General features: G+C 36.6%; 1 protein-coding gene across 1 annotated transcript in view; it reads right to left on the bottom strand.

Annotated features, from left to right (window-relative positions):
- Window positions 1–11,854: 11,854 nt before the first annotated feature.
- BMT2 (base methyltransferase of 25S rRNA 2 homolog) overlaps window positions 11,855–15,858 on the bottom strand; it is a 105,203-nt gene continuing 101,199 nt past the window's right edge. Inside the window, exon 5 of the mRNA XM_032304061.1 lies at window positions 11,855–14,397. Within this exon, the coding sequence (XP_032159952.1) occupies window positions 13,768–14,397 (630 nt within the window). The 3' untranslated portion in view covers window positions 11,855–13,767. The remainder of the gene's footprint in view (window positions 14,398–15,858) is intronic.

Here is a 15,858-nt window from a genome sequence, read left to right as displayed (position 1 = left end):
ACCTCTTTGCTACTAGAATATATTCTATGCCCACTGGTCTTTCAGATTTTTATTCCTCCTTGAGTTTATTTTAGTAATGTTTTCAGAACACTGACCATTTAATCAAGATTTCCTAAGTTGGTAGTTTAAAAAAGTATGCCCTATCAGTTCACAAATTTCATTTATAAATTTAATTTTTGAAAAAAATTTAATTTTTGAGAACTTATTGGATATCTTTTATTTTTCTGTTCCACATATACTTTCCCAAAATATCTTGTCCCAAGTGTTGCACTGGTTTCTTGTCCTCTCGGCTTTACTCCTTGGCTTAGCTGTTTGGTATTTCTTATGAGAAGCAGGACAGGTTAGTGGTTAAGACTGAGTGTTCTGGAGCTGGACTGTCTGAATTCGATTCTGTTTGAAACTCTGACTAGCCCCATTTGTAAAATGGAAGTAGTATTTATTCATAGGCTTGCTGTGAGGATTAAATGAGTTAATGTATGTCAAGTATTTGGAACAATGCTTGACACTGAGTAGGTTCTTCATTACTAAGCCATTTTCATTTATTTTTTTTATAAAGATTTTTATTTATTTGTCAGAGACAGAGGGAGAGAGAGTGAGCGAGCACAGGCAGACAGAGAGGCAGGCAGAGGCAGAGGGAGAAGCAGGCTCCCTGCCGAGCAAGGAGCGCGATGTGGGACTCGATCCCAGGACCCTGGGATCATGACCTTAGCCAAAGGCAGCTGCTTAACCAACTGAGACACCCAGGCGTCCCAGCCATTTTCATTTTTACAGATCAGTACAGCCTCTCAGAGCTTCCTTTAGTTTTCCCCTTCTCTAATTTTTTAGATCAGCTACTTAATACCCTGAGCTCAGCACGGGGCCAGAAACCTTATTAGGAGATAAGGGGAAGGGAGAAGGGTACAAATACTCAAAATGTAATACCCTTTCTTTCATCTTTGTCACATCTAATTATAAAAACAAAGACAAAACACAAACTTTTGACTTTTTGAAGTGAAGAAATTTAGCTCAGCTTTGCCTTTCTCCTCTAATTATTACTTTCCCATATATCCTAGGAATATAATAGTTTTCTTTGAAATGTGTAACAATTTTTATGGAAGTTATTTATGCTTTATTTATGTGGGTTAATTTGGTTTCGGTCTTTGCTACCTTTCCTTTCATCCTCTATTCCAAATTCTATCTGGTGTAATGGCCCCCAAACCATGAGGGAACTTGTTAAATACACCGAATTTGAGATGCCGCATAAAACCTACTGAATAATAAGTTGTAGGGTTGCTCCCGCCCTCCTAGTAGTCTTTGGTTTAACGTCTTCATTCCCAGGTGATTCTCGTTAAGTGCGATATTTGGGAACCACTTTTCTAGCCAATAGAAAAATGAAACAAATTTCCAGGCCAGTGAGGGTCGTGGTGGAGAGGTGGTGGTGTGCTTGACCGAGATCCGTGTTCTACTTCTCATCCTACATCCGACTACTTGTTCTTTCCTTTGCTGGAATTGTTTTAAAAATTGGTCTACTACCTCCTGAAGAGGTTTTTCTCTAAACTCCATTTTGCTCCTTTTTTCATTTCTCTGCACCCTTAAGCTCGATCTTGATGTTAATTTTGACTTCTCTGCAGCCAATCCCCAAGCCTATCTTTAGGCGCTTCCGAAATCTGGCCACATTTTATACTTCCCCAAATGCAGAACCTCTCAGGGCAAACTTCTCTCTCCTTACCTCTCCCTCCAGTATTCTCTACTCAGAGCCGGGCCTCCTTCTGCCTGTCTCCATGTCTCTGCCACAATTCGTGCTCATTTCTTTTGCAAAGGACTGTAGCATCCAGCTTCCAGTTTCTGCCCTTCAGTGCACCTGGTCTCCAGTGAACCCTCTTAGAATATTAGTCTATTACATGGTTCTTAGGCTTGAAATCTTCCAGGTTTTTTTTTCACTAATTGTAGAGTTAAAATATTTAGACCTATAACCAAGATTCTCCAAAAATAGTGTCTTAACTATGAAACTCTTAATTCCTAATAATTTCTCTTCAGTGCCCTCAAATTCTATGAAATGGAAATATTCCCTAATTCAAAGTCCTTATTTTCTCCTGTGTGTTCTTATCACACTCCTCTATCTAGAATACTTCTCCCTCAGTTTTACTCGTTCTAATCTTAGCTTTTCCTTCCAAGCTCATTTTAAAAGCTACTTCCTCTAGGAACCTTTCTTGATTACCCAGGTGAAAATGTTTTCCTCCTTTGATTTCTCATAGGTTTTATGTGAGGGGACTAAAGACACCTTACTCTCTTTTTTCATGTTTTTCTTTCCTGTTTGTTGTTTTCATTGCTTTAAAACATGTAAACTGGGGCACCTGGGCAGCATGGTTGGTTAAGCAACCCAGTCTTGGTTCCGGCTCTCATTGTGATCCCAGGGTGATGAAATGTAGCCTGGCGGTGGGCTCTGCATTCAGTGTGGAGTCTGCTTAAAATTCCCTCTCCTTCTGCTCCTCCCACTTGTGCTCTTTCTATCCAAAATAAAGCTTAAGGAAAAAATGTACAAACTGTACTAATTTACACAATCTAAACAACTTAAACCATACAGTGTACTGTGGTTTAGAAGTTCCCCTTCAGTCCTTTGCCAAAGCCACTCAGGAGCCTGCAGGTAAATATTATTACTTCGATAAACTGTTTCTAAGTCGGGATTTCTCAAGATGCTGGCCATAGGCTCTCTAACTGAAATCACCTGGGAGCTTGTTAAAGATGGAGGTGTCTTTGCATTAGCCCAGACCTACTGAATCACAGTCTCAGGGAAATGTCACCTAGGAAGCTGCCATTTGGTCATTCCTAATCATACTAAGTTTTGTGAGTCATTGATTTATCCTCTTTCCAGGTGTCAATAGGAGTTCTTATACAAATTTGTAATTTTGTTTTTGGTGTGGTTGTGTTTCTTCTGCTGTTAATTCAACTTATTATTTTGTTTTGTTTGTTTTTAGCAATTATCTTGGAGATGTTCTCACTATAGGGCACAGAGATCCCTGTGGGGATTGGTTTAAAAAGAAATTTTTTAAAGATTTTAGAGAGAAAGAAAGAGCTAGAGAGAGAGAGAGCATCTTAGCGGGGAGAGAAGGCACAGAGGCAGAAGCAGGCTCCCCACTGCGCAGGGAGCCCGAGGTGGGGCTCAATTCCAGGACCCCAGGTTCATAACCTGAGCTGAAGGCAGATGCTTAACCAACTGAGCCACCGAGGAGCCCCTAAAATTTTTTTTCAACAACTGTATGGGATAAATGTACTAAGTTTCATGTTAACTATTTTTTCCTTTGAAGGATTTTTAGACTTTCCAGTTTTTTGTTATTACATCTATGTTTCAGTGCTTGCAAACATGTTTGCCAACATTTTACTTCATCAAATCTGTGCATTGAATAGTCATGGTGCAACATGGTGCATACATTATTGTTATTCTTTTTGCCCTTAATGAAAGGTTTCTAGCGTTTCTTCATTATGAGGTTTCCTATAGGTTTCTTGTAGATTCTTTTGTCATGTTAAGAAGACTCTTTTATTACTCTAAAGGCTTACTTATGAAGGGGTATTGGATTTAATAAATGCTTTTCTCAGGATCCAGATGACCATGGTTTTGTTTTTGTTTTTTTTCTTTAATTAGTGGATAGAGTGACTTACATTATTCTTTGCCTGAATTCATTCTTGGAAGAAAAAGAGTTCTCTTTGATATTACTGAATTGTGTCAATATGTGACTTTTAATTGCTTTTTTCCTCAGTGTTTTATTTACTAGTTTTGCATTCATAGCGATAGCTGAAATGGCCTGTGAGTTTGGCGGAAAAATGGCCTTGCAAAGAGTTTCCACTTCATGGAACCCTGTGAATAGACAACTTCACTTGGTAAAGGAACTTTGCACAAGTGTTTCAGGTTAAAGACCTTCTGATAGGGTGATTATCCTGGATTATTCTCATTGGCCCAGTCTAATCACGAGTCCTTAAAAGGGGAAAACCTTTTCCAGCTGCAGTTAGATTCGGAGAGAGAAACGCTGATGGTGGAAGGAGGTTCAGAGCTATGATATGAGCAGGACTTGACCTGATATTGCTGGTTCTAAAGATGCAAGAAGAGAGCTACGATCCCAGGAATTCACGTAGCCTCCAGGTGGAAATGGCAAGGAAATGGATTCTTCCTTGGAACCGCCAGAGGGAACAGAACACCTTGACTTTACTCCAGTGAGACCAAGTCAGAGTTCTGACCTACAAAACTGTAAGATAATATATTTTTTTAAGCCAATAAGTCTGTGGCAATTTGTTACAGCAGCAAAAGAAAATTAGTATCTCTTGTCATTTTATCTGTGTGCTCTCTAAATTTGAATCAGTTATAGTTCAAAGTGCCCTTTTTCTTTACAATTTTTTTTTCAGTGCTTTAGAACAGATTTTAGGAAAAAAAAACTCACAGAAGTTCGATAAAATTTACTTATAATATTGTGGTTTTTATGCTTTAAAAAATATTTATTTATTTGAGGGGGCACAGAGTGAGAGGATCCTCCAGCTAACTCCCCACTGAGCAGGAAGCCTGCTGTGGGGCTCACGGACCATGAGATATGACCTGAGCTGAAATCCCGAGTTGGACGCTCAACCAAGTGAGCCCCCTAGGCACTCCTCTCATACCTTTTTATTTTTATTTATTTATTTATTTATTTTTTTAAAAGATTTTATTTATTTATTTGACAGAGAGAGATTACAAGTAGGCAGAGAGGCAGAGAGAGAGAGGAGGAAGCAGGCTCCCTGCTGAGCAGAGAGCCCGATGCGGGACTCGATCCCAGGACCCTGAGATCATGACCTGAGCCGAAGGCAGCGGCTTAACCCACTGAGCCACCCAGGCGCCCTCTCATACCTTTTTAAAGGAGAAAATATTTGATTCCCCTTTCAATTTCTTTGTGACATCCCTTTTTCTACGTTATACTTTTCAGGAATATGTTTTGTCTTATTAGATGGAAGGAAGTTTCTTGAAGGCATAATCTGATTTATCTGGGTATCAGAACTTAGTATGTAAAAGAATGCCTGACACAGTGAAATGCAAACACTTAATATATGCATGTTTTATTCACTTTTGTGCTCATTGTTTATGAAACTAGTTTCAAATACATGTACTCACTCAGGCAGCCACGTTGATTAGGCAACTCCAGTAATGTGGTGAATGAGCAGAAGCTTTGCAGTCAGACTCAAGTTGCATAGTGGCTGAGCTACTTTTCTAACTCTGCAACTTTAGACAGGTGCTAAACATTTCGGAGACCTACTGTCCTCATAGTACCATAGTGATAATAGTACTTTGTAGGCTGTTTGAGAAAATGAAAACGAGGCATTGTTTGTAGAGCGCTTAGCATAATATCTAATGCTTAATAGTTGCTTAATAAGTGATGCTTGTTATTATCATGACTATCAAAAGGACTTTACTTAGAACTGAACAGTGTTTTTCAAAAATGGGTCTTCTCTGTTGGTCTTATAATTGTCTAGGCTTTCAGGTAATTCTCCAATCTGTTCAAGGCTTCTGTAGTGCCGTACGTTAGTTGGTGGATTCAGACAAGTATTCCCATGTAGAGTTTTATTCATCACTTGGAATGTAATAAAAGCAATAGTGAATGTGCTTTTGTGGACCTAGAGAAGTCAGTCCTTTAGAAACTGAACTATGTTTCAAGGGTTTTCTTCCCACTTAATGATGAAATAACCCTAATCTCTTCCTTCTCTTACATAACTTGGTTATACTGCTGTTGGGAAAGGTTATCGAAAAGCTGTGACTGCCAGTTGATCTATGAGCTGGATCTGGGGGATTGGAGACTCCTCACACCCTCCCTTTCTCTTGGAATGCGCATTCTGCTTGCCTTTCCCACTACCACAGGCTGCTCCAAGGACATAGCCGTGAGATACTGATGTGGTGGTGTTGAGAACACCTGAACGATAGGCATGACTGAATCCAGTTAAGGCCTTTTTATAAGCGCCTAAGATTTCATGAGCAGGTGCAGGGATCCATTCGTCTTGCTGCTGCCCACGACAAACCTCATGCAATAAGTTCCCTTTGCTTATTAAAACTGCCACCTACCAGACTGGAGTGGCCTCTTTCTTTGGTCTCTACCTGCCCTTCAGATTCAGGGCCTGTTTCAGATTACTTCCCGGAAGCTCTTGAGAGGGTTGTGAACCAACAGCTACCTCATATAAACTGCTGTCCTTTATATTTATGGAAACTCTTTGATGATTAATGGATAGTTGAATAAACATCCTGAGGAAGTGGTTACCCATCTTGATGAATTCATCTTATAAAGAGACAAAATCTTATGTTGAGGTTTGTTTTGTAGTTTCCATTGAAATCTTTCAGGATAGGTTGTAGTGGATTGGGTATCTTTTATGTCATAGGGGAGAAAATTGAAGATGAGAAAATTGAACGCCGACTATTTAATTGCTCAGTAAGAATCTGAGGAGTGGATATTAGATTTTGAATTGGTGGTGGGTGGTGGAGATAAGATGGTCAATGCGCATGGGAGGCATAGAATAGGACTAAGAAAAGAGGAAGAGGACTATTAATGGCTATTTGCTAAAATAAATAATATAAACTGTGTGCTGATCATACTATGTGACAAGAGTGTGTTATTTGCTTTACGGAAACTTGGTAACGCTATCAAAGTAACCCTGTAAGTGAATTTTGTGGATTAAGAAACAGGTCTTATGAAGAAATTTGCCCCAAATTTCAGTGTTTAGTGGAAGAAACCTATCTGCAAAGTGGTTGGCACACTGTATCCCTTACATGAATTAAAAAGCGGCTGGAGCACTACTTCTCTTGTGGAACCACAGAGGTCAACTCGCTGAATCTTCCTTAGATATAGCAAAACTAATGATTGTGTACAAGCTTCAATTCTTTATTGTCAATGAGAGGGAGGTAGGGATTGGATAGCATTGATAGAGACGTGGTGAGAACGTATGATCTGAGATTAAGATAGAACAAATTTAAATGGGCAGGAGTAAGTAGAGAGAAAAATTCTATGGCTCTAAATCACTTAATATTGATCTAAGTGACATTTTCTACAAACCAATTCAGACTTTTCTAAAGTATAAATTGACCTATATCCTAATTTTGAGAATGTATTAATAAACAAAACTGGACCACCCTACAAAATTCATAAGCTTAATCTAAATATCAGCCATGGTCCTGCATCCTCTCAGTTGGATTTTATAAGGGAAGATGAATTTATTTATAATATATAAATTTATTTATATTTACTGATCACCTGCTTTGTTGCAAGGCACTTTGCTAGACTGAAGATACAGAATAGATGAGGGCCTTGGCCACACATATAGATAAGGAAAAAGATAAACATCAGATAATTGGTTATGCAGAGAATTTACCATGATGTGAAGACTACTTGATAATGTGGACTGGGAAGCACGCCCTAGGAGGTGACATGTAAGCTAAGAACTGGATAACAAAAATGAACTACTCCTACAAATCCAAGGTAAGAGGAAGAAATTCTAGGCAGAAGGACTAGCTAGTACAAAGGTGGGCACAGGCTTGTTGACATTTGGCGCTTGGATGATGAGGGCTATCCATATTTGAGTAAATTGCATCTAGACTGGTGATGAACATAACATAATGCCAAAGGTCATGTGAACAGATTTCGTTATGTACCACCAGCTGCTGCAGTGCAGTATGGTATTCTGCAATTGTAAAGTTTTTGTTGCCTCATATTAAAGCTAATGCATTTTTAAAAAAATTTACATTGTCAGCCCTGAACACACATCCATTCCTTATAGGACCTAGTCCAGTGTAATAGTGCAGTAGTTAGATCTCAACTTATGAGTCAGTATTGAGTGAATGGTCAAAACAACTTTGCTTTTAAACATTGCCACAAACTGTATTCCTAACTTGAATTACCTATTTCACAAATAATCCTCATGACTGTTTAGGGACCACAAGGGCTAGTTGTGAAAATTCGTCATTACTCAAAACAACTCCAAGTTTATTTCTTAAGTAAATTTGTATATAATCTAAAATGACCTGTTAAAATATCTATGCTTGCTCTCTTCTGAATTTCATGCTTCACATTCTTTGGAAAGTGAACTTAATATATAGATGATTATTATTCCCCATATTTGTCTGTAATACTATCTCTACACCAAGGATGTTAAAATGGTGTTGCGTCTTCACATTCAAGAGCTTTTAGGGAAAAAAACATTTGTTCATTAAAAGGACTTATTTTGACTTCTTGAAGTATAAAATTGATATTAGCAGTTTTTATATGTGTCCAGTCACAGGCAAGACTAAAGAGATGATTTATGACATCCTAACTCCCATTCCATAGCTTTTAATTCTAACTGGCACCATTCTCCATGCCACTGGGGTCCCCAGTGGTAATACTTGGTAATACTTCTTGGTAATACTTCTGGTTACACAACCTCCAAATGATCATGTTTCCTCTTGATCATTGTTTTCTTCATTAAAATTCCCAGGTCCTGGGCGCCTGGGTGGCTCAGTGGGTTAAGCCGCTGCCTTCAGCTCAGGTCATGATCTCAGGATTCTGGGATCGAGTCCCGCATCGGGATCTCTGCTCAGCAGGGAACCTGCTTCCCTCTCTCTCTCTGCCTGCCTCTCTGTCTACTGTGAACTCTCTCTGTCAAATAAATAAATAAAATCTTTAAAAAAAAAAAAAATTCCCAGGTCCTTACTGTTTGCACAGCAACCTCTCTGGGACATTAATCGGTGCTAATGCTTCAGTGAGTTTAGAAAACAAATCTGTGTTTTTACAGTTAAGCCGTTTCTTAGGTCTGTTTCCTTCAGCATTTCTTCTTGCAGGGAGGCTCTAGGACTTTGGTCCACCTGCCTCTCTTCTTGTCAGCAATCGCCCATGTATCTTATTTTCAGGGAAGGGTTGGTTCATCCATGCTTGGTTTTGGGAAATGTTGTTAGTTCTTGGCTTCCTAGTGAAAAGGCCTGTGTTAATTAGGAGTTGGTTTGTTGTTGTTGCTGTTATTGACTTTATCTTCTCTACATTTAACCTGTGTCGGCAAATTCTCTCATCCAAAAAGGATGTGTTACAGAACAAGAGTTTGAAGAACTAAATACTGGCCAGGGCCAAATTTGTATCCTTTTTCTTAGGTATAGGGCAATAAGCCTAGCTGAAGCCTGGCATTAATTAGCTGTAAGAAAGATTTGTAGGTGTAGGGAACAATTACAAAGGGCTTAAATGTGGATTCTACAATAGCTTCATATAGAGTGTCTCTGTGCCCACAAATCATTTTCTTCTGGATATCTGTTTTCCCCATGCCAGCTCAGAGACCAACAGAATGTTATCAGCACACCACTGAATGATTTATTTGGTTGTGACTGCCTTTAGTAAGTGAGACATATATGCAATAAAAGTATGCAAGTATATTCTCCTGACTTTTCTCCTTAAAGAGCTTCAAAAACTATTGGCATTGTTTTATATTTTGAGCAATGCTCTGTACCATTTTAATGGTTTACACGGGCATTCTAATCCAGTAATATGAACAAATTTGCTTTATAGCCTTTTCATTATTTATGACAAATTTGAGAAACGATTCTGCAGTCAATATCTATGACCTAATTCTTTGGATTTTAATTTAAATTTTAAAATTTAAAACTTTTAAAATTTAATTTTTAAATTTAAATTGAATTTTTAATTTTTTTAAATTTTAAAATTTAAAAACATTTTTGAAATTTTTAAAATATTAAAATTGTTTAAATTTTAATTTAAAAAAATAGGTACCATTTTGGACCACTGATGGACCCAATTTTAGAAATTGTTAAAACCTATGATATTAAGTAGTTATCAATATTTCTGAGTACTAAAATCATGCAGGAACATTAATCACAAATGTTTTATATGGCAAAAAGTACAATAGCCTTCTATTAATTGGACAAAAGTGTTATGGTTAAAAAAATTCAAATTAATTTGAACACTGCTGAAGTTGACCAAAGTTAGCACTCAACAGCGCTAGATCTAACAAGATTCTTAGTTGAAAAATGCATACTAAACACATTCTTAAATTTTGGATGATAAAACATCTAAATCTAAGTTCAAGATAAAGTCTTCCAATTTTGGGATACTAATTTCTCTAATAAGAAAAATAGGGTTTAGAAAACCCAATACTTCCCTCCTTTTATAATATTTAGAGGTACTTAATGAAATTGTTAGCTGTTGTAGCTTCTTTGTTTATTGAGTATTGTGTAATATAGGCTACCACTAATCTTGGGGAACTTTTTGTTGGCAGTGGATCATGGACATGAAATTATGGAGATTAGTGCAATTCAGGTTTTTTTGGAAAAATCAAATTTTAAAAATACATTCTTTGTAATAAATGTTTAAGTAAGAAAAATTTGTTTTCCACCTTTGCTGTTGCCTAACAATTTGTAACACCAAAACGGAACCAAATGTTAGTGTGTGGACCCCTGAAGAGGAATACCATTCTAGCACTGTGCTCAGGAAAATGTGGGGAAAATGGAGTGACAGCTTGGTTCCCCCCCCCTTTTTTTTACCCACCTTTTACAATCAGAGAATTGGTTTGTAGCTTGCACTTTTCTAGATAGATGAACAATACATCCCTCTTACCCACAATGTGTTTATAATTTGTCGAACAGTTGTCTTTAAAAATTTTTGGATTCTGTTTCATTTTTGGTAAACAAATTCAGTAGACAAACATTCCTAGATAGAGATGTTAACTCTATATAGGATGCTTGTCTTTTCTGTTAGATCATCAGCTCCACGGAAGCAGGGGACTATGACCACCCCAATCCTAATGTTTCCCCAGCATACTGTATATGGTAAAGTTCAAACATTCGTTCAGTGGATTAAGAACTGTTTGACATCATGAGAAAGCCATCTGCTGCCACAAAATAACTAATACACTTAACTATCTTTGATGAAAGTAACTTTCAAGGAAAGAAGGAGACCTACAATGAACCAGAATTTATGGAGGCTGTTGTCCCCGTTTCTTTGATAAACAGCATGACACTATGTAACAATATAGTAGTCACTTGAACTCTCTGTATTTTGTGCATCAATTCCTGAAATTAAGGAATTTGAGTAGGTGAACCTAGCTTGAAAATTCTGGAGGTCATTCAAATTTTAAAATGCTTCCCAATTTTGAAATCGCTTAGTATAAAAGTCAAAGAGCATAGCACTTTCAGGTTTTAAGTAATAGACAATGAATATTAGAAAATTTAAAATTTTTAATAAATGTGCTTTGTTCACAAAATGTGAAAAAATACAACAAACACAAACATACATTTTCAGATATGCCATCTCCCACCATTTGGCAACTATGATATAAACCATTTTTTATCACGTCATGATCCTGAAGAATCTAATCAAATGATCATTTATTTCTGAAACTCCAAATTATTTTGGAGAATCCTGTTGTGAGACAGGAGACCCCTTAAAACTTATTTATATCTATATGAAATCATTCTCAAGAGTACCCATTCAGTATTAAAAGGCTCTGTTAACTTCTCTTGTCATTACATATATCTTCTGGCACCAAGCCACAGGATTGCTTATATTTTAACACATAAATGTTAAACTGGCTTTGGTGGAATATGTATTAGTTTAAATCCTGTACCAACCTAATTTGAAGCTGAATTTACAATAACAAATGACATTTATAAATCCAAACAAATTTATACTAAGTGGGAGTAGGTTTTATAAAGAGACTTTTCTTTAAAGTACTACTTAAAATACATCATGCACACTTTGGAGCATAAGCAGAATCAACATCTGTAAACAATCAGAAAAATTTATAGCACCAACATGTTAGCTGTAACACAAAGGCTGACTCCAAGGTCATACTTACACCAGCCTCTCAAAAGCCCGGTTTTCATTTACTTTCAAAGCACTTTAATTAGCTATATTGTTTTCTTTGCCCTTAAGATTATATTTAGTCAAATCAAAGGAAATGGGCAATATGGGTAAAAGAGGTACTACCAAAACATAGTAAACACAGTTTTGTGTTACCTGAATAGAGTGGGTTTTTTCCCCTTCTTTTGGGGGAGATAAAGATGGGACCTATAGTGCTTAATTGGAACGAAAAGTCAAATCTTAATTATTAAGGGCTCTGAGGCTATTGAAAGTAAATGAAACATTTCTAGTTACTTTTGGCATATTTGAGCAACCAATATTTATTGCATTCATTCAACTGACTTTTTAGGTTAATTACAATCCTGTTACTTTCATTAATTTAGAACATGAAATTTAATTTGAAATATCGGGTATATATACCCAAATACTGATATCTTAAAGGGTAATTTTGTATTTCTAAATAAAGTCTGACATTCAAAGTTAACTACAGCAACTCACAATAAGCACAAAAACATCAATTTTACCAGAGTAAAGAAGTGCAGTTTATGAAATTTAGGATCAACTATTGAAAATGCAAGTTTCCTTGAAGAACATACACACACACGCACACGCGCACACATAACATTAACCATGGATTCTGAAACTGTGATACTTCAGTGCAAAAACCTCAGTATGAGGTAATTTTAATGTAATAACCACTTGAAAAAAAAAATCCACACAGTGGCACTCTTAAAAACGACAGTTTACATGACAATTGCTGGCTGACAAGACAATGTGGACCAAATGTTCTTAGCTATTTAAACTAATCTTGTCTTGTTTGGACATATTTTTCTCCTTAATCATTTGCTTCTGATTCAGAAACACAGAAAGTCATTTATCAATGTGGAAAGGGAAAATTCCCACAGCCAACTAATGGTTTATATATTCAAAGAAAATTTTCTGCTAGAATTTTGATAGAAACTAGAATACCGAAAGGTCAAAACCATTTTATGAGATTGCTAGCAGAGGGTTAATTTAAAAATTTTCTATAGAATTCCAGACTTGTAGTGCAGCACACCTCCTTAATGGAAAGGTGAGAACCCTAATAAGGTTGGTCTAGACAGAACATAAACTCTTACAAGTGCAAACCCTTTCACAAAGGTGTTTCAGGTCAGGATCGAGTATTGTTCCTTGCTTAAATAGAAAATTTTGTAAATGAAACCTAAAATTAAAAAAGGTAAGAGTGAACTCTCACAGTTCAATATACTTAACACCAAGGCCTAAATCAATATGAAAGATATGAACATTCTACTTTGGCAATGGTGTTTATTGTACTGTACTAATGAAATTAGAATACATACTTGGGGGAAATCTTTCCCCAAATGTCTGATGCTGCCAAATGAGCAAAAAAGAAAAAAAAAAATCAATTCCAGAAAGTTGAGGAAACGCTGGATCACCAGACAAAACTGAACAGAAAATGGCTTTCTGTAACAGATAACAATTTAGCTAGAAAAGAGAATAAGTGCATCACAAAACAACTAAACCAATCTATCTCTGTCACATTTAACTTGTGAGTAATCAAAGTGCAAGCTACAGCTTTCTACATATCTTTCTCATTGCAATGGTTTAAAGTCAACACTGAAAAGATTAAAAAAGAAAAATACATAGCAAGTTACGTTTCATTTTCACAACAGCACTAAAGAAAAAAGGTACCTTTCTATAGTATCTTAGTGCTAAATGCTAAAGTAACAGTGGTTTCTGCTATGACAGGAGTCACTCTGCATGAAACTTTAAGCTTTCTATATAAGAATAAATTTTAAAATCCAGAAGTACAAAAAAATAGCAAACTCTGTAAACCTTTGCATTTCTTCTATGCAAACCAGGTTTTAAGTACTGAGTTCATGTTAGTATTTCTGATTAGTGTAAGGAATTAGTTTAGAAGTCTGGACTGAAAGGGTCTTTTGCTTTGATATTAACTTAAAAGTAATATGGGATCTTCTAGCTCATAGAAAGGAATAGAGCTGGCTTGACTTTCTCCAGAATCTGAGTCGTATGGAGCATCAGGGAGCTCTGTGAAACCATATGCTAGTTGTTCATCTTCCGTATCTGATCGAACGTAGCAGGAAGGGTTAGAATATTCCTCCTCTTCTATACTGTTGAAATCTTGAGGAATATATAACATCCCTGGGTAGTTCCTACTAACCAAGTCACTTGTAGTTTTTAGGGAGATTTTTCTAAATGCCATCAAATGCATATGTGAAAATTTTGAATACTTGAAACGTTTAAAGCCCAGGGATTCTATAGCAATCTTCCAGCTTTTCATCATCATAGCGTGACGGTTCTGATGGGAGGAATCAGGTGTGATGATAAGCAATAAACCATTTAACACTAACAGTTCATGGGCTTTCTTGCAGCAAATCCATCGTTGGTAAGGCGATGGAAAATAAGAAAGGAGGAGAGAGAAAACCACTACATGGAAAAGTTCTCCAGGAAGAGAATCAATAGGATTTTTCAGCTGCTTCAAAAAGGCATCTATAGCATCCTGTGCAAGCTGGAGGGGCTGCTGAAGTTGCAAGTTCAGGAAGTCACATTTATATACACTCTGCAGAAAGGGAAAAACAAGGCATATTCAGAATCTGAAGATCACTTCCACCCTATTACACAGATTTTACACCACACCGTGTCACAGCATTTCTACATTATCCAAGCTTTAATTCTTAATTTTTCCCTTCTACGTGATTCCACTTGCAGACATTCAAACTAAACTTTTACTCAATAAAATTTCAAAGAGATTATAATCAAGCCCAGAGAATTTCTTCTCCTCATTAAAAAACTAAATATTTCTGCCTAATAATTTGAAATTTAATTTGGATAAGAGCTTACCAGAAAGATTTATCTAAACTTAGTCATATTTACTCTCACTTCAACATTTATAATTAACAAAGACCAATATAAAAACTTTAAACAATACTACTAAATAAAGATGAATCAAAAAGGATAATGAAAGAGGCACTATGCATTTGTAAAAGCAGAGCACCAAAACTTTTCAAGGTCATGAAAAATGTCTTTAAACCATTAGCTCGAATCATCTTAAAAATATTTTTAGTATTACATTTATTCTATTAAACATCCAGAATAAAAAGTTTTAAAATTAGATAAAAATTAGTGTTCTTTTAATATAATAGTTATTAACTAACAATGATATGGACTAATACTTTATTCCCTCATTCTTGCTAGTAGGTAGACAAGCTGAGCACAGAATTATGTGGACTATCTATTAGAGAAAGTAACATATAACACGAAAAAAGAAAAATGCTTTTCTTCTACCCATTGCTTCCCCTCCCTCCATTTTTTTTTCTTTCTTTAAATGATTGGAGGGTGTGAGAGTACATGCCAAATGGGAGAATCATCAAGCAGACTTGCCCTGAGCAGGGAGCCCAGCACAGGGTTGGGTCTTATAATCCATGACCTGAACCAAAACCAAAAGTTGGAGCACCTAGGCACCTCCACCTTTTTCTCCTCGTAAGATAACTTTACTTCAGTATACTGATGTACAAACAAGGAGAACTGACACAGAAGTATATTTAAAGGGTACTTATTGGTAAGTTTTGTCATTAAACATTCACGAAACCATGAAACAACAATCAATTTAATGAACAGACCTAAGACCCCCAAAAGCCTCCTCCCTGAGCCTTTATAATCCCCTCCTGGTACCCTTTTTGTTCTTCCTGGCTACCAGGCAATTGTTCATGTGATTTCTATCATTACAGATTTAGTTTGTATTTTTTTTAAAAAAGATTTTATTTATTTATTTGACAGAGAAAGATCACAAGTGGGCAGAGAGGCAGCCAGAGAGAGAGAAGCAGGCTCCCTGCTGAGCAAAGAGCCCGACTTGGGGCTCGATCCCAGGACCCTGAGACCATGACCTGAGCTGAAGGCAGTGGCTTAATCCACTGAGCCACCCAGGCGCCCCAGATTTACTTTGTATTTCATAAAATTTTATATGAATGGAGTAAGAATAATGTCTTCTTGATTTGCTTGGCTTCTTCCACACAATACAATT

The sequence above is a fragment of the Mustela erminea genome, chromosome 11 (assembly GCF_009829155.1).
Source record: "Mustela erminea isolate mMusErm1 chromosome 11, mMusErm1.Pri, whole genome shotgun sequence".
NCBI classification, from domain to species: Eukaryota; Metazoa; Chordata; class Mammalia; order Carnivora; family Mustelidae; genus Mustela; species Mustela erminea.
Note: the sequence above shows the minus strand (reverse complement) of the source record. Positions and strands in the feature narration are given on the sequence as shown.